The 20,496-nt window shown below is 48.2% G+C and overlaps 1 protein-coding gene across 4 annotated transcripts in view; it reads right to left on the bottom strand.

Moving 5' to 3' along the window:
• Positions 1-20,496, bottom strand: part of LOC110487650 (histone-lysine N-methyltransferase ASH1L) — a 49,391-nt gene that overhangs the window by 27,097 nt on the left and 1,798 nt on the right. For 3 of the 4 annotated variants that reach the window (XM_036971019.1, XM_036971017.1, XM_036971016.1), the window contains 9 exons: positions 15,870-16,624; positions 10,644-15,087; positions 8,221-8,890; positions 7,868-8,041; positions 7,639-7,733; positions 7,442-7,515; positions 7,138-7,183; positions 6,895-7,003; positions 6,451-6,657 (listed from right to left, as the gene is read on the bottom strand). In XM_036971019.1, the coding sequence (XP_036826914.1) occupies positions 6,451-6,657; positions 6,895-7,003; positions 7,138-7,183; positions 7,442-7,515; positions 7,639-7,733; positions 7,868-8,041; positions 8,221-8,890; positions 10,644-15,087; positions 15,870-16,430 (6,380 nt within the window). In that variant the 5' untranslated portion in view covers positions 16,431-16,624. Of the gene's footprint in view, positions 1-6,450; positions 6,658-6,894; positions 7,004-7,137; positions 7,184-7,441; positions 7,516-7,638; positions 7,734-7,867; positions 8,042-8,220; positions 8,891-10,643; positions 15,088-15,869; positions 16,625-20,180; positions 20,242-20,496 lie in introns of those variants that run through there. The other variant, XM_036971018.1, reaches the window with a different exon arrangement.

The following is a 20,496-nucleotide window of genomic DNA, read 5'->3' as shown; positions in this document are numbered from 1 at the left end:
CATATACTACGTTATTACAAAAAAGGTTTTAAATTCTCAAGTAATACCAATATGGGAGACTTTCAAATGCTTCAAAGTTGTCCTCTGGTGGTCAAACTAGCACTAACTTGCATTAACGTAAAGAATGGCTGACAATTAAATAACGTGCCATAGAATGCTGCAGCAGTATGTTCTGCAGTATGATGCAACTTTTAAAGGAGGAAGCACTGTAGGCTTCTAACCCATCACTTTCTACTGTATAATATAATTAAATTATATCTTAACATTTTAAAAAAACTTTCAAAAACAGGACTTGGAAATGTGTAAGTATAAATTAGCCAAATTGTCTTGCCTGAGCATAACCCCCAAACAAAGGGCTTATTAGCCAGCCCTACTCTGTTGTTAATGATGTTATTGTCATGGAGGACTGATTGTGCTCATTGATTCGATTTGAAAAATAAACATTTCGCTCATGGAATGGCATGCATTGAGCACTACTGAAAAGTGCTATTACATGTGAAAAATGAATGCCATATGCTGCATTTGCTATAGGCCTATTGTTAACCTTTTTGTTGGTGACACTTTGACATCTTGATAACATGCAGTTTTTTAAAGAGCAAATCCACAAATGAAACAATAAAAATGTTTGCCCCGCCTCTCGTTTGGTAAAAAGCTGAGGGATGGGCCTGGAGAAACTTAACCACTCTCAGATTAATAGACAGAGCTACCGATGAAAGGACTGACCATCCATGACAGTGTTTGTTCACATTTACAATGTTTACAAACATTGGAGAAACAAGCTTATATTTTGGGTTCTCATGAAGTGTGACAGTTGAACTAAGCTCGAGGCATTTATAAGTTATATTCTTAAGAATCAATGGATATATCATTTATAAGTCCAAAAATGTACAAACTACAGATTGCCCCTTTACGTCTATCAAAAGTGTGTAAGTTTGAACATGTGTCCATTAGGCCTATGGATTTTTCTTACCATGAATTAGACTGAGCAATAAAAGCCTCACTTTTATTCCATAGGCTGGGATCCGAACTATGCAGCTGAAGCAAGAGAGCATTTTTCACTGGCTGTCCACTGGTTTCAAAAACAATGATTGATAGGCTGCTTAAACTTCTTGAATTCAACCATTGGGTTCAAATACACATTTAGATTTGTGAACAGCCATCCACAACAATAGGTAAATGAGAGCAGCAGTGTGATTCACATCAATGCGCTGTGTTGATAACAATAAGTGATATCCGGGCGCCGTAGATTACACCACTGCTGTCATCCTTACCTCCAAGTGTTTATTCAAAGTGGATAATCTTTGGATGCCGACAGCAGTCGCACCATTGGAAGACAAAGCTTGGACTATAGCCTACAAAAGCCAATTCCTGCGATCCATCAAACACATTTGGTGTGTTATCATAGTGGTCTGATTTATGGTCAGACTCCCTTAACAAATTTAAACGTATGCCTTTCTTCAACGCTGATTTGAATGTCATTGAAAAAATACAGAAGTGTCAAAGAGTTCTCAAACATCGTTTCTGATTTAAAAAGTAATCTAGTTTTTCAAAAATATCCAATCAGATTACAATATTTTTTGCTGGTAACGTAAGGGATTATTGTTACAGATTTTTTGTAATCCCTTACATGTAACGGATTATATGTAATCAATTACTCCCCAACCCTGGGTATGTATGTGTATATCAAAATCACATTTTATTGGTCACATACACGTGATTAGCAGATGTTAATGCGGGTGTAGCGAAATGCTTGAGCTTCTAAATTCAGCACTAATTTAGCTTCTAAACTCAGGACCCTGTCTTTCAAAGATAATTCATAAAAATCCAAATAACTTCAAAGATCTTCATTGTAAAGGGTTTAAACACTGTTTCCCATGCTTGTTCAATGAACCATAATTAATGAACATGCACCTGTGGAACGGTCACTAAGACACTAACAGTTTACAGACGGTAGGCAATTAAGGTCACAGTTATGAAAACACTAAAGAGGCCTTTCTACTGAAAAACACCAAAAGAAAGATGCCCAGGGTCCCTGCTCATCTGTGCGTGCCTTAGGCATGCTGCAAGGAGGCATGAGGATTGCAGATATGGCCAGGGCAATAAATTGTAATGTCCATACTGTGAGACGCATAAGACAGCGCTACAGGGAGACAGGACAGACAGCTGATCATCCTCGCAGTGGCAGACCACGTGTAACACCTGCACAGGATTGGTACATCTGAACATCACACCTGCGGGACAGGTACAGGATGGCAACAACTGCCTGAGTTAGATCAGGAACACACAATCCCTCCATCAGTGCTCAGACTGTCCGCAATAGGCTGAGAGGGGCTGGACTGAGGGCTTGTAGGCCTGTTGTAAGGCAGGTCCTCACCTAGACATCACCGTCAACAACATCACCTATGGGCACAAACCCACCGTCGCTGGATCAGACAAGACTGGCAAAAAGTGATCTTCACTGACGAGTCGCAGTTGTGTCACCAGGGGCGATGGTCGGATTCGCATTTATCGCCGAAGGAATGAGCTTTACACCGAGGCCTGTACTCGGGATCGATTTGTAGGTGGAGGGTCCATCATGGGCCGCCCCGGTGTGTCACAGCATCATTGGACTGAGCTTGTTGACATTGCAGGCAATCTCCATGCTGTGCGTTACAGGGAAGACATCCTCCTCCCTCATGTGGTACCCTTCCTGCAGGCTCATCCTGACATGACCCTCCAGCATGACAATGCCACCAGCCATACTGCTTGTGTTCTGCCATGGCCAGCGAAGAGCCCGGATCTCAATCCCATTGAGCACGTCTGGGACCTGTTGGACCAGAGGGTGAGGGCTAGGGCCATTCCCCCCCAAAATATCCCGGAACCTTGCAGGTGCCTTGGTGGAAGAGTGGGGTAACATCTCACAGCAAGAACTGGCAAATCTGGTGCAGTCCATGAGGAGGAGATGCACTGCAGCTGGTGGCCACACCAGATACTGACTGTTACTTTTGATTTTGACCCCCCCAGGGACACAATATTCAATTTCTGTTAGTCACATGTCTGTGGAACTTGTTCAGTTTATGTCTCAGTTGTTGAATCATACGTTCATACAAATATTTACACATGTTACATTTACTGAAAATAAACACAGTTGACAGTGAGAGGATGTTTCTGTTTTTGCTGAGTGTACATATATATACACACACATACACACACTATTGTGTGTGGGGTAGAAAGATGAGGTAGTCATTTTTTTAAATCTTGTTAAACACTTATTTCACATGGGGTCCATGCAATTTATGTAAGTTATTACTACTACTGTTTACTCTTGAACATATTCCGGCTTCCCATAACAAAGGGGTTAAATAATTATACACTCAAGACATTTCAGCTTCTCATTTTTAGTTAATCAAGCTTAACATTATGGGTATTGCATGTAGGCCAGTGACACAAAAAATATCTACTTAACCCATTTTAAATTCAGGCAAAAACACAAGAAAATATGGAAGAAGTCAAGGGGTGTGAATTGTTTAGAAGGCACATATACAAAGTATTCAGGCCCCTTGACTTTTTCCACATTTTGTTATGTTACAGCTTTATTCACAAAAACAATAGATTTTTTATTTTTAAATATCCCCCTCAATCTTACACAATACCCCATAATGACAAAGCAAACAGGTTTTTAGAAATGCTTGCCAATTTATAAACGATTCTAAACTGAAATATCAAATTTCCGTAAGTATTCCAGACCATTTACTCAGTACTTTGTTGAAGCACCTTCGGCAGCGATTACTGCATTGAATCTCCTTGGGTATGACACTTGGGTATGACACCTGAAAATAGCTGTGCAGCGACACTCTCCACCCAAGCCGACAGCGCTTGAGAGGAACTGCAGAGAATGTGAAAAACTACCCAAATACAGGTATGACAAGCTTGTAGCGTCATACCCAAGAAGACTCGAGGCTGTAATCTCCGGCAAAGGTGCTTCAACAAAGTACTAAGTAAACGGTCTGAATAATTATGTAAATGTGATAGTTTATTTGATCAAATTTTCTAGAACAAAAAAAACTGTTCTTGCCTTGTCATTATGAGGTATTGTGTGTAGCTTGATTGGGGGGGACTATTTCATACATGTTTGAATAAGTCTAATGTAACAAAATTAATACTGCCCAAACGCACTGTATATATGAGCCCAAGTCCACCAAAAAATAGCTGAATTAAAATGATTGTACCATTATATGATATATAGCCTACCGCATATTACACATGGCAGAAAAACAAATAAATACCTATTTAAGATATTTGGTACAGAATGGTCTAGCCTAAATTAAACAAATTCAGATTTAGCCTACAAATTAGTGCATTTTATTTTGACTAGCTTAGTAATTTCATAATTAATAGACACATTACCTTTAGCTACAGAATATCTCACCACCGTGAGTTTCCATCTCCTCCCCTCTCTCCTTCATTCCTTTCTTCAGCGCTCAGAGAGGGGGGCTGTCAACAGTTTAATGAAATGTTTCATTGTTAAAACATGTTACTATCGATGTTGCCAAACAGATTTTACTTGGTTTCCCAAATTAAGCACTGGGTAGCTGCAGGAACAGGGTTGGAGAGCCCATGGCATACAGAGTTTGGGCGGAATATTACCTGTCACGCAGCAAAATTACCGGAGTAGACTACCAGACATGAGTTAAAAACGTACTGGCGGGAAAGTGGCCTCCATTCACTATCCCGGAAGTCTTTTTGTCTTGCCCATTTGATAAATGGGCCATTACTAATATGTAACATTTATTTCGATTTGGAGAGTCAAAATTAACTTGAGAATAGTATGATGGGTGAAAATATGATCACTTGATGAGAGAACAGCATGTGCAGCTTGAGGCAAGAAACTGAGTAAGCTTTTTTTTTAAATTTTTGTTTACACTTTCTCAAATCATCAATAGCCTGTAGTCGCATCATGCAGCCCATACATCGTTTGATTTTTAAGGCATACCTAAATACACAACTTGAAGCAACCACATATTTAGCCATGGTGCATGTTCAGAATGGTCAGTGAGGGGGGGTCAAGCCTCGACACACCTACAACTTGTTTATTTATCCAAACCCAGCCCTTACCCGCCACCTACTACACTCATAGTACCGGTTGTGAACATAGCGCTACACCCAGCGCTAAGATTTACCATTGCATTACATTTGTTAATAAAAATAGAGCACAAAGTGAATATGTGACTTGTGGAAGTTAGGATTTGCCCCTTAATGCATACACACACTACATGGCCAAAAGTATGTGAACATCTCATTTGAAAATCATGGGCATTAATATGGAGTTCATCCCCCCCTTTGCTGCTACAAGTCTCCACTCTTCTAGGAAAGCTTTCCACAAGATGTTGGAACATCGCTGTGGGGACTTGCTTCCAATCAGCCACAAAAGCATTAGTGAGGGCGGGAACTGATGTTGGGCGATTAGGCCTGGCTCGAAGTCAGCATCCAATTAATCCCAAAGGCGTTCGATGGGGTTGAGGTCAGGGCTCAAGTTCTTCCACACCGATCTTGACGAACCATTTCTAGACGGACCTCGCTTTGTGCACGGGGGCATTGTCATGCTGAAACAGGAAAGGGCCTTCCCCAAACTGTTGCCAAAGTTGGAAGCACAGGATCATCTAGAATGTCATTGTATGCTGTAGCATTAAGATATCCCTTCACTGGAACTAAAAGGTCTAGCCCAAAACATGAAAAACAGCCCCAGACAATTATTCATCCTACACCAAACTTTACAGTTGTCACTATGCATTGGGGCAGGTAGCGTTCTCTTGGCATCCGCCAAACCCAGATTTATTGAAGCGTAATTATTGAACTCATCACTCCAGATAATGCTTTTCCACTGCTCCAGAGTCCAATGGCGGTGAACTTTACACTACTCCAGCCGATGCTTGGCATTGCGCATGGTGATCTTAGGCTTGTGTGCGGCTGCTCGGCCATGAAAACCCATTTCATAAAGCTCCCAATGAACAGTTCTTGGACTGACGTTTCTTCCAGAGGCAGTTTGGAACTTGGTATTGAATGTTACAACCAAGGACCATTTATAAGCGCTCCGCTACTCGGCGGCCCCATTCTATGAGCTTTTGTGGCCTACCATGTTGCGGCTGAGCCATCGCTGCTCCTAGACGTTTCCACTTCACAATAACAGCACTTAAAAGGTGACTAGGGCAGCTCTAGCAGGGCAGAAATTGTACGCACTGACTTGTTGGAAAGTTGGCATCCTGTAACAGGGTCACGTGGAAAGTCACTGAGCTCCTCAGTAAGGCCATTCTACTGCCAATGTTTGTCTATGGAGATTGCATGTCTGTGTGCTCGATTTTATACACGTCAGCAACGGGTGTGGCTGAAATTGAGGAATCCAGTAATTTGAAGGGATGTCCACATACTTTTGTATATATAGTGTATCAATACATGCATTCAAATCTATCTCACCTGAACTCGTGCTCGCTGACGACCTCTCCCAGGTACTCGATGATGAACTGGCCTGAGCGGAGGGGCTCCTTGGTGCGAATGCCCCAACCCTTGCCCTCGGCACGGAAGCGCTCCAGGCACTGCACCCACTCATGCCTCTGGATGTGCTGGTTGTCACACTGCTCCCCGCAGGGACAGGTGCCGGGAGAGCACTCGGCAAAGCTCATCCTGAGGGAGTGGAAGAAAATACGTATTACTGCTAAGTGCGAGACACCAAGATTCTTTAAATAATTCTGAATTCAATTCACATCTTGAGATGCTTTTCCAAGGCAGGTGTCTGAATATTGATGTAAATTGAAAACCCACGCAGGTTTGAAGGAGTTTTCCTTGTAGATAAGCATGGCACTTCAGGGAGCATATGCCAGTGTGCGGGTCTATTTTAATCTCCAATGCCAGTGTTTATACCTGTTGAGGCATTCGTCAAGGCAGCCTCTGTCTACGGCTTCCCCGGAAGGCCTGCAGTTACAGGTGGTGGCTTCATAACCCGAGACAGGCTTCACATCCACATAGACGTCTACAGCGGAAACAGGTTACACAAGGTCAGACACACAATAGCTTGACCAGATTATGGCTGCCTTAATGCTCAGCATGAAATAGTGTTTGGTTACGTTTTTATTGACTGGACCGTAGAAAAGAGTGTGAACTCACTTGATCTGATCTTTTTATAAAGGGGGACGTCAGGCTTCTCGTAGAGCTAAAATGACCAAGAAATGTAGGTTATTACATCATAAGTAGCCTTGTCCGAGCCAAAACTGCCCTTAGTGCAGGAGCCTATCTCCTGTTTTTGTAGAGTGAGGAAAGCTTGATGTTCAAGTACACCTGCTGGACAGGACGCTAGTCTGTCGCAGGCCTTACGTCATAAAAGAGACAAACCCTTATAGATCGAACAAATTCCTATTATAGTTTATCGACTCTGAAGGAACAACACTTAGCAGTGAACATAAGTGATCACCTGGTCATGTTTCCACAGCCACAAGATGTCGTAAGGCAACTGGAAATCAATGCGCTTCTGTCTTAGGTACTTTCCTGAAAGAGGGTGGGGGGGAGACAGAAAATAACAGAATGCGTGAGGGGAACGAGGGAGTTGATTTTAAGACACAGTAACATGTCATGACAAAATGTGTGCGTTTGCGTGCAAAGGACACTCACCAACATGGATGGGGGCAGGAAAAAGCCCGTACTCGTGTTCCCCAGGTGTGTACTCCAGTTTCTCTTTCTTCAGTTGCAGGATCTGACTGCGAGGACTGAAAGAGAAACAGGGACAACAAAAAATAAGAGCGAGTGAGATGTCCATATATGCCCTAAATATTACTGGTTTGAACTTTGGTAAGCAAACGGGTTATCCAGATTTTATGTCTGGCACAATTATGGGACCCACTCCGCAGTCTTGTACACATCAGAGTAGAGCCCAGCTTTTTGGTACTTCTTCTTTGGAGGCCTGGCTGCCCTCTTCTCCCGTAGGCTGGTTATAGGCATGGGTGGAGCTTGTTCCATGGAGACGGTGCCCGGAGGTTCCGGGGAGGAGGGGCCATCTGGTTTCCCCTCCAGAGCACTGAAATAGAATCAAGACTCACTTTAAAGTAATGACTGGCTTGATAGACTCTCCTATATATACACACAGCTGCTAAGATCTAAGATTAGCACTGCCTATGAAACTAAGCAGCATCATGATCACAGTGCTCACTGTTGAGGCTACAATCACGTGTTGGTCTGCGGTGGTGGTGGTTTTACCTGCGAAAGCGCTGCAGCTCCTCTTGGGTAAGCCAGCCTCTTCCTCCCCCGGCTCTGGACCTCATCCCTAGGCCTCCCAGGTTCACCTCCCTGTCCAGCGCTCGTTCCTCCACCTTCTCGCCCTCTGCTACCTCCTCACCCTCCCCTTCCTCCCCCTCTTCCTCCCCATCTCTCTCCCAGAGTTTCCTCTTCTGGCCTTTCCTGCGCTGGCCCTGGACCACCGACTCGATCGCGTCTGTCACCGTGTCCTCTTTACACGCTCCTCCCCCTGACCCTCCTCCTCGGTCCCGGTGCCTGGTCTGGGTCACTTCAGCCGGAGGGGGCGGCGATGGGGGCGGGGAGGGCAGGGGATGCTTCCTGGGGCGCCCGGGGCCCCTCTTCTTGACCACGTTGTTGCCTGTCCTCGCCTGTCTCTGGAGCTTCTTGGCGCGGAGGATCTTGTTGACGTGGTGCAGGCTGTGTTTGGAGGGCTGGGCCCGGTGGGAGTGGTGCTGCGGGGAGGCATCATTGTCCAGGCAGCAGCCCTGGGAGGGTGAGTCGTGGCCGCAGTGGGAGAGGCAGGCGGAGGAGGAAGAAAGGGAGTGGAACAGAGGGTGGTGGTTGTGGTGCTGCATGAGGTGGTCCTCAGGGGCAGAGTGGTCACCTCGGGTCTGGACACCTGATGTATTGCCTGCACATAAACAGACAAGGACAGAGAAGATAGAGGGGAGAGAAGATAGAGGGGGGGGGGGGGGGAGTAGATGATAAACATAGGAATAAGCTGCAGCGTGACACTTGTGAACTTGTATTTATTCCAAGTCCTAGCTTACTTCCACTGTTAGGCCGACAACTAGCCTCCGTCTTTCAATGCTGCCTAATAATGATCAAGGCTTAATCTTTAATTGAACTAATTTAATGAACTTGACATCCACTGCCAAATCCCTCACCAAAATGCAGTTTATTACAGATAGACATATAGACTAGGCCCACCTCACCAAACTGAAACGCAACGTCACGAACAATGACGCCAGACTTTCTCAGCTTATTGCATTTAGTCCACTCACATTACTTATAGTAGCACTGTTCACTAAAAGGGGACTGTCAGTTTGCCCAATCAGCACCTGGGCACTCCACCGGCTGCTTCTCCCCACGTTTCTCTCCTCTGGTTCACACTCCTGTGCGAGGTTCTTCCACACTCCACCTCCCTGCCGACTAGTCTATCTCCATGGTGGTGGTGCAGTCTGACCGCTGGACGACCCTGTGTCCTGAGCTCTAATCCTGGATTACCCTGGCTGGGTTCAAACTACACCATGCTGCCTGCTTACCTCACCAGGAGCCTTCCACCCAAGCGTGCCTGGCCTCCTCACACATGCACAGTAACACAGGCACACACGCCCATCTCGCGGTCAAAGGCAGCTTGATGAAGCAGAATCATTACCCAAAGCACTCAGACTTACCTGTCCAGCTATATTAGCTGTGTACACAGAGATCTAAGACAGACAGAAGCAGCCTTTCAGTTTGACAGCTTTGATGGGGAAGGAAGCCTACCAAATATAGCCTGTAACAAAACATCCAGCTCAACTATCACGACAAGACTTTTCTTACTATTCTTACGGACAAAACATCTCGCTGTACATCCTACAAGGCTACAATGACAACCACACACAAAGCAGGGCCCGTTTATGTAATTATGGGGGTTTTGCTGCCAAGCCCTTAATCACAGGTTAGGGCTATCTAATGTCAGGGCCGGTGGACGGTAGATGCACGTACAAGGGATGGCATTGTGTCCCTCCAAGGGATTTCTAAAGGGTATATTGAGTCATTGAACGCTGTGATTCAGCAGAGATAATGGACATGTCCCAAATTGCACCCTATTCTATAGCACAATACTTTTAACCAAGGCTCTGGTCAGAAGTAGTGCACTATAAAGGGAAACGGGTGAAATTTGGGACACACAGTGTTCAGTGCTCACTATGCCATATGGTGGTTTGCAAAGGGGTCACTGCACGGACACATAACCCTGGAATCAATACTGCCACTAATGGCTATGCATACCAGGCCAATTTCACTACTTTACTGCCAAGAAATTAAGCTAAGCGACATCATTCAATCAAAACAGAAACCGCTGAATTCTTGAAGCACCAGCAGCGGAACTATTTTTGGAAGTGAACTTGGTGCACAATTCAATAACCTTCACAATGTCAGATTCAATTTGGGTCAAATTCCGAAGTAGTACAAAGATAGATTTTGGTGCAGAAATCAGAGTCGGAGCTATAAATAGCACAGGGATTTTGAACGCTCTCAAAAAAGTAATTTCTATCAAAGCAAATAGCCTAAAAACAGCTGAGGATTCCCTCACATTGATGTACACACTAGATTTCAGCAAGACAGTGGTACTGTAGGCTAACATCCCTCTAACAGAACGCCCTGTTACAGTGACTCACCCAACTCTCTCCTCTCCGCTGACGTGGAGTGGTCCTTTTTCAGCATCAGCTCCATCCGGGAGAAGTTCGCACTCTCCGCTGCCACTCCCTTCCTGCCTCCGACTCCCCTCAGCGACGTGCTGGTCAGGGCGGTGGCGAACAGGTTGGTGTGGTGCGGGGGGTCCTGGGAGTTGGGGTCCATCTCATCTGTGGGCGTGAGGGGCTCCTCGTCTTCCTCCTCACTGTCTGAGCAGCCCGCCGGGTCTTCTCCCTGCCCTTCTGTGAACGGACTCTGGTCGGCCCCCGCAGGGATCCGGGAGAGCTTAGCGTAGTCTGCCTCAGAGCTTCCCATCCTGAACCAGGACTCTACGGGGTGGTGGCCCCGGGGCCCAGCACTGCCCTGGGTCAGGCGAGAGGGCCCCAGGCAAGACAGGGATGTCTCCTTGCGCTTGTACCTCTCGGCTGAGGAAGAGGAGGACGAGGAAGGGGAGTTGGCCGTGGCCTGGTTGTTGGCACTGGTGGTAGTAGGTGTGGAGTCTCTTCCGAAGCGGCAGCGCTGCAGAGATTCGGCCATTCCAGCGCCGCTGGCTCCGCGTTCTCCTCTTCCCGATCCCGGGCTCTCGGTCATTCCCACTGCACCTCGGCTCCCTCCTCCTCCCTCTTCCCCGTCCTCCTCGGCACAGCGCTCTCTGTGTTTGTGCCTGTGTTTGTGTTTGTGATGCCAGCCGAACGACAGCTCTGAGGACATAGTAGGGTAGAGCACGGGAGACCGGCCCCCACCCAGGAACTCCTGCCTCAGCAGCTTGTGTTTCTTTTTGTGAAATTTGGAGGGGTTGAGCAGGAGGTGTGACGGGTGGTGGTGGTGCACGTAGGAAGGGGGAGGCGGCGGGTGGAAGGAGGGGGAATGATGGGAGTGGTGGGATGAGGCAGAAAGGGGGTTCTGGTGATGGGGGTACAGGGCGCTGGCTTGGGGGTATCCTCTGTAGTAGCCCAGACCAAGGGGACCAGAGGAGTAGGGAACACTGTAGGATGGGTGGTAGAACCCGCCGCTAGATAGTGGGAACCCCAGCCCGTGAACAAAAGGTACGTCTGACATTGACTCCCGCAGCTTTGGAGGGCGCCCGCGTTTCTTCTTCAGGTCTGGCTTGCGGACGTAGTGCAGAGAGTCACAGGGGTACGAGGGGTGTGGGGAGTAGTAGCCGCTGAAGTTGATCCTGAAGATTGTGGGGAGCAGGTCTCTGTGCAGGTAGTGATGCGGAGGGGGGCCACCAGCACCTCCTATGGTCCCAGCGGCCCTGCCACCCGACCCTGGTACTCTGCTCGCTCCTTCAGCTCCCAGGGGCATCCCCAGCCCACTGCTCAGTCTGTGAGCCGGGGTGCGGTGCGCTATCCGGATCTCACTCAGCCTCAACACAATCTCATCCAGCTCGGCCAGGAAGTCGGGGTCCTGGCGCCGGGAGCGCAGCTGCAGGTACTTCTTCTTGCGTTTGCGCTTCTGCCTCTTTAGCTTGTCGTAGCCTGGGCAGCCGTGGCTCCGGCGCTTGCATTTGTGCTTGTGTTTCTCTTTGTGGCCCACTAGTGTGGAGGGAGGGGCTGCCGGATGGGGCCTGCGGGGGTCGGGTGAGGATCTCACCCCCAGCGGTGACGGAGAGGATGAGGGGTGCTCCAGCAGCACTGAGGACGAGTGTCTTAGTCCACCATGAGGGTTCAGCCCAACTCCTACCCCCACAGCTGAGCCCATCACCCCTGGCATTAGCAGCCCATTGGCCATCCCAGGTGGCATCCCCACGCCGCAGGCCTTCTCTCCCCGGTCAGAAGTGCTGTTGTTGTCTGTTCCTATGCCGCTGTCGCTAGGTACAGTTTCCTCGCTATGAGACTCACTGACGGGCGAGGGGGTGGCTTCTTTCAGTTCACTCAGAGGTGCAGGGGATGTTGGGTGGAGAGGCCTGGGAGGGGATAGCTTACGGTAGTGGTAGTGCTGCCTGTAATGGTGGTGGTGGTGATGGTAGCCACGGCACGACTTCTTCTGGGAGGCCACGGCAGCCGAGGAGCCCAGAGTGCGAGGGGAGGGGGCTGAGAACGTCGGGGGAGGGAAGGGGAACGAGTGGTGGACGTGGTGGGAGTGAAAGTGTGGGTGTGTCAGGAAGTGCACTGCCCCTGGCTCCACAAAGCAGGCATCACTGATGGGGCTCTGGCCTCCACTGGACTGGGAGAGCGAGGGGGAGGGGAAAACCTCAGCAGTGGGGAGATGGTGCTGCTGCGACTGGGACTGATGGTGGTGGAGGGGCGATGTGGTGTTTGGGGACAGGAAAGGCCCCTCCGGGGGAGGTGTTGAAGCTGCCAATGAGGGGCTTGTTGATGCTTTAGGTTTGCGCCCTCTCCTTTTCCCCATGTATACTGTCCCCTTTTTGCTTACGTTGATCTGGGGTCCCAGTTTGCCACCAAAAGAAGCAGCCAAGGAGGATAGAGACTGGGTTGCAGCTGCTACCTGGCCCACCACCCCACTGGCAGTTCCTCTGGGGGACTCCTGCTCTGGTCCAGACCCTGGTCCCAATAGGATCTGGCTGAGGAACCGTTTGCGTTTCACACTCTTCATCTTATTGATCTTGCCTATGATGGTTTTCATGATGAGCTGCCCGTTGCCCTTGTTCCGGAACTGTTTCCCATCTCCCCCTTCCGGTGCCAGAGTGGGGGGCTGACCCTCCTGCGGCAAGGTGGGGGGCAGGCGTTTGGGTCGCCCCCGCTTCCTCGGCATAGGTTTGGGAGGATTTAGGTCCACCTCCGGGTGGAGAACAGGGGGGTCCTGCTCCTCTTTCGACTTGTGTAAAGAAAATACCTTGGATGGGACCAGTTTGTGAGGGGGACGTCCCCGAGTGGGGGCGTCCAGCTTGGGCATTTTAGACTTGGGCCGTCCCCTTTTCCTGGCTGGCTGTGGAAAGAGTTGAGACACGCCGGAAGGCTTGACCTTATTAGGGTTAGGAGGCCGTCCTACAGGCCTGCGTATAGGTGGGGGAGTATCAAGGCCTGAGGATAAAGGCACAATGGTTTCGCGCTGGTCAACTGGGCTGCCCTGGCCCGCCCTCTGTGACCGGTTCACTATTCTGGTCCAGCGGGGCTTTCTGCCTCGCCGCTTCTTCAGGGGTTTGTTGTCCTGCCCTGGAGGCGAGCCTGGTGACTCTTCTCCAGGGGACTCGTCTCTGAGAGGAGGGGATGAACGGTCGCCGGCAGGCTCTGGCTGCGAGGCAGTCCATCTCACAGTCTCCAGAGGACTGAAGATGCAGCGGGTGCGACCGTCCCTTTCCCTGTTGGGACTGCGTTTACTGGGGTTGGGACTGCGTTTACTGGGGTTGGGACTGCGTTTACTGGGGTTGGGACTGCGTTTACTGGGGCTCAAGCTCTTGCTTCTCTCCCCTCTGAGTGACTGATTAGCCCCCTTAGTCTTGGACTCCTGCTTGCTGGATGCTGAAGGTGGGGGGCATTTGGATAAGTCTCTGGGGTCGTGCCGGTCACACTCACTGCTGTCCCTCTCACTGCTGTCCCTCTCCTCTGCCTGGGAGGGACTTTCTTGGTCTCTGGAGTGGTGTCCTTGAGAGGCTTGGGAGCCCTGGCGACATGACAGGCTCCCTGTCCTCTTCTCTGATGAGGAGCAAGATGACAAACAAGAGGGTGAGGAGGAGGAAGAGGAGGACGCGGAGTGGGGTGGTGGGCAGTGAGTGAGACGGGACTGTGGCGGCTTCGCGCCTTTACTGTTGCTGTTGTTGTCCTTTGAAGTTGTTGCCAGGCGGCTGTTGCCGCAGGCGTAGGTTAGCACAGGGCTGCTGCTGCGACTGCTGTTGCTGTTGTTACTGCTGCCAGACTTGCCGGCTCCATCTGCCTCCTCTTTCCCAGGTGGGGTGGGTGACTTCTCCGAAACACAGTCTTTATTGTTCCTGGAGCCATAGGGGCGGCCAGGAGGGCGAGAGACAAGAGGGGGTGGAGCTAGGTGGACCGCTCTAGAATAGGTTGCCCTGTTGACCATAGCGCGGTCTCGCTGCTTTTGGGTGGGGGCCATAAAGTTAGAAGTGGTGTGGGTGGTGGGAGAGGGAGTCGTTTTGGGGGGTTTCACCTTGGTGGCCTTTGAGGGAGGGCAGGTGGCGATGAGTTGCGCTAGTTTCTCAGTGACAGTAGGAGCCCCCCAACTAGGAACACCCCGGTCCTTCTCTTCCAGACCTGCAGTGCTGTAAATGTACCCAGGAGGATTGGTAACGCCTTCCACGCTGGGTTCCTGTGATGTGGGCGCAGGAGGGAAGGGGGAGGAGGTCGGAGACTTGGTTTGGGGCATGGGCATCTTCTTCCCAGAGGCGTGGTGCGTTTTGCCATCTGCAGAAGGGCGGTGAAGATTCAGTGGTCTCTCCGTCGAGATGGCGGATTTCCCGTCCGACTTCGCCTCCGACTTGTCTGACTTGCAGGCCAGCTTCGGAGGACCCTGTGAAGAGGATACAAATAATAAAATATAAAAACCATTGATTGCAGAATGATAAGGCCTACCAGAAAGGTAGCTCCTAGAAAGGTATGGTCGTGTTCCACAAAGTAATCTATTTTCTAGAATAACTATTTTGACATTTGTAATCTTCTGATACGTATCCAAACCCAGTCAATACTTTCTGGTAATTAACTAGAGTAGAAAACCTATTAGAAGAAAATGAAGCTCTGAAAGAATCATTTGACAACCACATAAAGCAGGCATAAAGCACAACCCTGTCAATAAGTCTACCTAGACGGTCTACATGGAATCCAATCAGGTTTTGTTTAGTCCTATGTAAATTGCAGTTCATTGATGGGATTTTCTGTCCAATTCTGCTTCCCAGTTCTGCCTCGAGGAAAATAACCTCTAGACTCAATAACACTTATTAGGGTCAGACTGGGACAGAGGAGAGAGAGGAAGGAGTTGAGAAGCAGGTAATGATTGGAAGGGGAGACAAGCCAGAGTGGGACACAAAGAGAATACAGACAAAGAAAAAGATTGTTCAAAATATGAAGCAAAAATCAGCTTTACAAGTATAACTTCTGAATTCAAACCGGCGAAACAAAGCTAGAAGAGAAATGAGTGAACTGGCTGACAGTATTGCTTTGCCTCTTTTTGGCACTGTCCAAAGCCAGACAGGTCTTGTGGAATTCCTAACAGCCTCTTTAGTTAGGATACCTTGTTTGACAGGGATATGGTTTCTCGATCAAAGTCCTACCCTAAAACATGCTTGCCTTGCTTACCCGTTTAGCTGGAGTACTCCCATTCACTCGACTGGGTGAAGTGGTGGAAGGCGAAGAAACAGGTGGAGGAGGAGTGGGGGCAGCAACAGCAGAGGGAGACGAAGACGGTGGGGTGGGTCGTTTAATGCCAGGACTCTGCTCTCTCTCCCTGCCATGTGTTGGGCTCTGGGTCTGGTTGACCCCGTCGCCTGCTCCGACTCCTACGCGGCTCCCGCGGCCCCCTCCGCGCCCGCTGGGTCTCACAGTGGCCCTGAAAGCCGGCCGACACACGTAGTTCTCCAGGATCTTGGGCGGCTTCTTCATGCGTTTGGCCTGCAGGCCAATCTTGAGTTTGACGTTGCCCTCGTGGAGGCTAGTCTCTTTGACAGAGAACTGGGGTGACTGCTGCTGGTCACCGGAGCCCCCTCCTCCACCTGCAGCAGAAGAGGGGTCTTTCTGCGACGCCTCTTTCTCCTCCTCGTCTTTCTTCCCACCCCCTCCTGCCTTCTCTCGCTCCCCTTGGGGAGCAGTGATGGAGAGGGGGGGTGGAGTAGCAGGCCCCCCCTGAGTCCTCTGATCCATCAGAGATTTAGGGGGTGAGGGGTGACTAGGGAGGGATGTTTCGGACGGCAGGTACAGTTTTCTAGGAAAAGGCAGCGGTCCAGGAAGAGACGGGATAGGAGTGAAGGGGGATATTGGGGAAGCTAAAAAGCAATCCTTGCTCGGTGTCTTTTCTCCCTTCCTGGCTGCCCAGCCCTCTTTCTCCGTCCTTCAAGCTGTAGAGAGAATTACAGGTAGAGATGTGAGGGGGTAGAACAAGGTGGGGAATAGCAAAGAGAAAATACAAAAGTTTGATATTAGTCAGTCAACTGAGCAAAAACACTGACTTTACTTATCACTGCGAGGCATCCTTTAGCATAGTAAATGAGCGAGGAGAAGAGAGAGGTGAAATATTTGTAACATCTATTTGCTTAGCAGCTTTCCTTCTTCCCTCGGCGACTTTTTATGATGTGTTCGTCCTTACAGCTTCCCTCAATCTGTGACCTATTTACACAGCTGGGTGTGTATTTGACAAGAGGTGTAGTTCTGATGCTCAAGGACTCAATAACATCCATCCACCCGAGAACTTCAACTCCCAATAACCCTCCAGGTCCAAGGTACAGGGTCTATAATGTCACTATCAAGTGTCTTGAGTAAGATAACTGGTTTAGGGTCAGTTCTGCCTTTTAGATCACAACGAATAGGAATACGTCGACAGTGGGAACCTGATCCTAGACCAGCACTCTGAGCTCTGACCCTCAGATATGGTTACAGAGCATTACGGCTACTGTAGTGCATCATGCTACAGACCCCACCACCACTACCCAGGTGATTTGTGATAAGCTGCTAAATGAACCATGGATCTCTCATTAGTTTTTGTGAAAATGTCTCTCAGATTGCTCCGAGCTTAGTGCTGCGGCAAGGTTCCTAATTGTGTTCTCGAAAGACGGACGTGTTCGTATGAAAGAAATGGTCCGCTCCGGCTCCCTGCGGCCACTGAATGATTTAATGCGGGCTCGCCCAAAGCAGGTGCTTTCTCCTGGTGTAGTCATTTGGAGGCGATTCAGAACTGTGACCTCAGCACATTGGGCCCTCTGGGGGATAGAGGATCCAGCCGCTGTTCCCAGCCACTCCGGAGCAGCCAATGAGAGAGAGCAGCATGCTGACGGTTTCTCTGTGCCTGCCCTACTGTGGCAGAAAGCACTAACATATTAATTTAGTGGAGCCAGAGCAAGCCTAAGGAAAGTCTTTACAAGTCATCCGATAAAGCAGTCAGAGTTCTAAAATCAACATTGTTCGGAAGCCTGAGAGAATACTTGTTCTGGATTGTTTTCCTTGTAGCTTCTAGGGCTTGGGGGAGCAAGCTTTTTCTGCAGAATCACAACTGTGGGCCAGAACTTGGGAGTCTTGCCTGTGCTTCCCCACACCCACTTCTCCATGTTTACTTCAATTACTCACTCCACTTCGCCTCTAACTTCCACCATGAGCCCCCCCCCCCCCCCCCCCCCCGTTACACATACCACACTCAAATCACACCTCCCTCCTTTCTGCCCCACTCTTCTTTCTACTTTCCCTCTCCCTTTCACTCACTTGGAAAGCTCCAGGAACAGAGGACAAACTAGTCACTGGTTTCCTACTAATCGAAAACACATTTCTTTCCCCCCACGCTTCTCTCTCTCTCTCCTTTCCCCATGTCCTTGCTTCACTCTGTGACAATCATTCCCCTAGTTCTTCAAAACTCACTGCTTAAAGTGTTAGTGTGTGTGCAAATTCATTGTGTAGCTTCCGCTGATCTGAGTGCTGGTATGCCAAAAGTAATTGGCTGTAGTAGCAAGGGATGTAAATGGCTACTGACACAAGACTAGAGTTAAGCATGACATTGAGTCAAAACATCTCTCCCAGTCTAAAAAGGTGTTCTGCGTGAACAGAACGACACTATGCCAATTACCTAGTTCAATATTTCCAAACAATCTGACCAAAGATTGTACTATTTTTTTCTTCCTGCATATCAGGGCTACATCTCAATATATCAAAAAAGCTGATGGAGAACAGCTCTAAAGCATCCTCGTCCGCCCGACACTCATGGTCATTCTCAAGTCAGTGGGACAGTTATTCTCAGGACAGGGAAATAATGTGTTAGCCTACTACTCTAGCGATACAATTAACATTCAGAGAGAATACTCCTGAGGTTACAGAAGGAAACGTCACCTTATTTCTATTAGGTTACATTTCAATGTAGAGCCAATGTCATATGTACATAAAGAGGTTTGGTAAAGTCACGTGGGGGAATATTCCAACTCAAAAAAAGGAAAAGTCGGAGATCAAATAATTGTTTAACTTTTGCACATGTTGTCCCTCACTTCTGATTTCCCAATCGAGCAGTACTTAAAGCAGCCTCAATAGCATGCTCAGGATAGGAGGACCGATCTTAAAACGTTTTCTTTATGAAACCACCATAGGCCGCTGACTCAATTATTGTAAATCTTTTCAAACTGTTATTAGTATCAGTTATAACTGACTCGGGGGCTCCCGAGTGGCGCAGCAGTCTAAGGCACTGCATCTCAGTGATAGAGGTGCCACTACAGACACTCTGGTTCAATTCCAAGCTGTATCACAACAGGCCATGATTGGGAGTCCAATTGGGCGGCGCACAATAGGTCCAGCGTCGTCCGGGTTTGGCCGGTGTAGGCCGTCATTGGAAAATACGATTTTTTTTCTGGACTGACTTGTCTAGTTTAATAAAAGGTTCAAATAAAAAACTATATATATTAAATGTTAAGAGACCAAAGCCTCAACCACAACCGCAGGTGATTCGATCTTTACCCATGTGTTGTTGCTAGACTGCTTACTTCCTAAACTCACAACAAACGCAACAACTACTGATTGACGTGACAAAACTAAATGAGCTACAGTTTCTGATTTATCTCAAGAACCATGATAAATCAGGTCCCAAACAGCTGTATTGCCCTAACTTAAAGGGCAACTCTTATCAACCTAATTTCTTTATCGACAGCACAATACCAGTGTAAACATATGTGAATGGCACATTTCTATTTTTTGTAGCAAAAAATAAAGTTAAAAAAGTTATAGCCAAAAAGTTTTAACATTTTAAAAACAGTGCAAACAGATTTGCAGTGACATGGGAAGCAAGAAAATACCGTCCGTTGGGCTACCAACTAGTCGCAGGTTTTGAAAATCTCTACTTTTAATCCTGTGATGTAAGAGAAGCGTTTTTTTTTACCTTGTCTTTAACCACAGAAATTAGATTCCCACTGTTTTCACATACTTTTGTGTGTATATATATAGTGTATGTCGACACCCCATCAAATGAGTGGATTAGGCTATTTTAGCAACAACCGTTGCGGACAGGTGTATAAAATTGAGCACAGCCATGCAATTTCCATAGTCAAACATTCACAGTAGAATGGCCTTAGCCTTACTGAAGAGATCAGTGACTTTCAACGTGGCACTATCATAGGATGCTTCCTTTCCAACAAGTCAGTCAGTTGGTCAAATATCTGCTCTGCTAGAGCTGCCACGGTCAACTGTAAGTGCTGTTATTGTGAAGTGGAAATGTCAAGGAGCAACAACAGCTCAGCCACGAAGTGGTAGAACACACAAGCACGTAGTGCGTAAAAGCCATCTGTCCTCGGTTTCAACATCAGCAACATCAGCACAATAACTAAACTTCAGGAGCATCATGAAATGGGTTTTCATGGCCGAGCAGCTGCACACAAGCCTAAAATCATCATACGCAATGCCAATCGTCAGCTAGAGTAGTGTAAAGCTTACCGCTATTGAGACTCTGGAGCAGTGGAAACGTGTTCTCTGGAGTGATGAATCACGCTTCACCATCTGGCAGTCCGAAGGACCAATCTGGGTTTGGCAGATGCCAGGAGAAAGCTACCTGCCCGAATACATAGTGCCAAATGTCAAGTTTGGTGGAGGGCTAGGCCGCTTAGTTCCAGTGAAGGTATATCTTAACGCTACAGCATACAATGACATTCTAGATGATTTTGTGCTTCCAACTGTGGTAACAGTTTGGGAGAAAGCCTCTTCCTTTTTCAGCATGACAATGCCCCCATGCACAAAGCAATGTCCATACAGA

This window comes from Oncorhynchus mykiss, chromosome 32, assembly GCF_013265735.2.
Source record: "Oncorhynchus mykiss isolate Arlee chromosome 32, USDA_OmykA_1.1, whole genome shotgun sequence".
Lineage (NCBI taxonomy): Eukaryota > Metazoa > Chordata > Actinopteri > Salmoniformes > Salmonidae > Oncorhynchus > Oncorhynchus mykiss.
The sequence above is the reverse complement of the archived record's forward strand: the minus strand, read 5'-3'. Positions and strand labels throughout refer to the sequence as shown.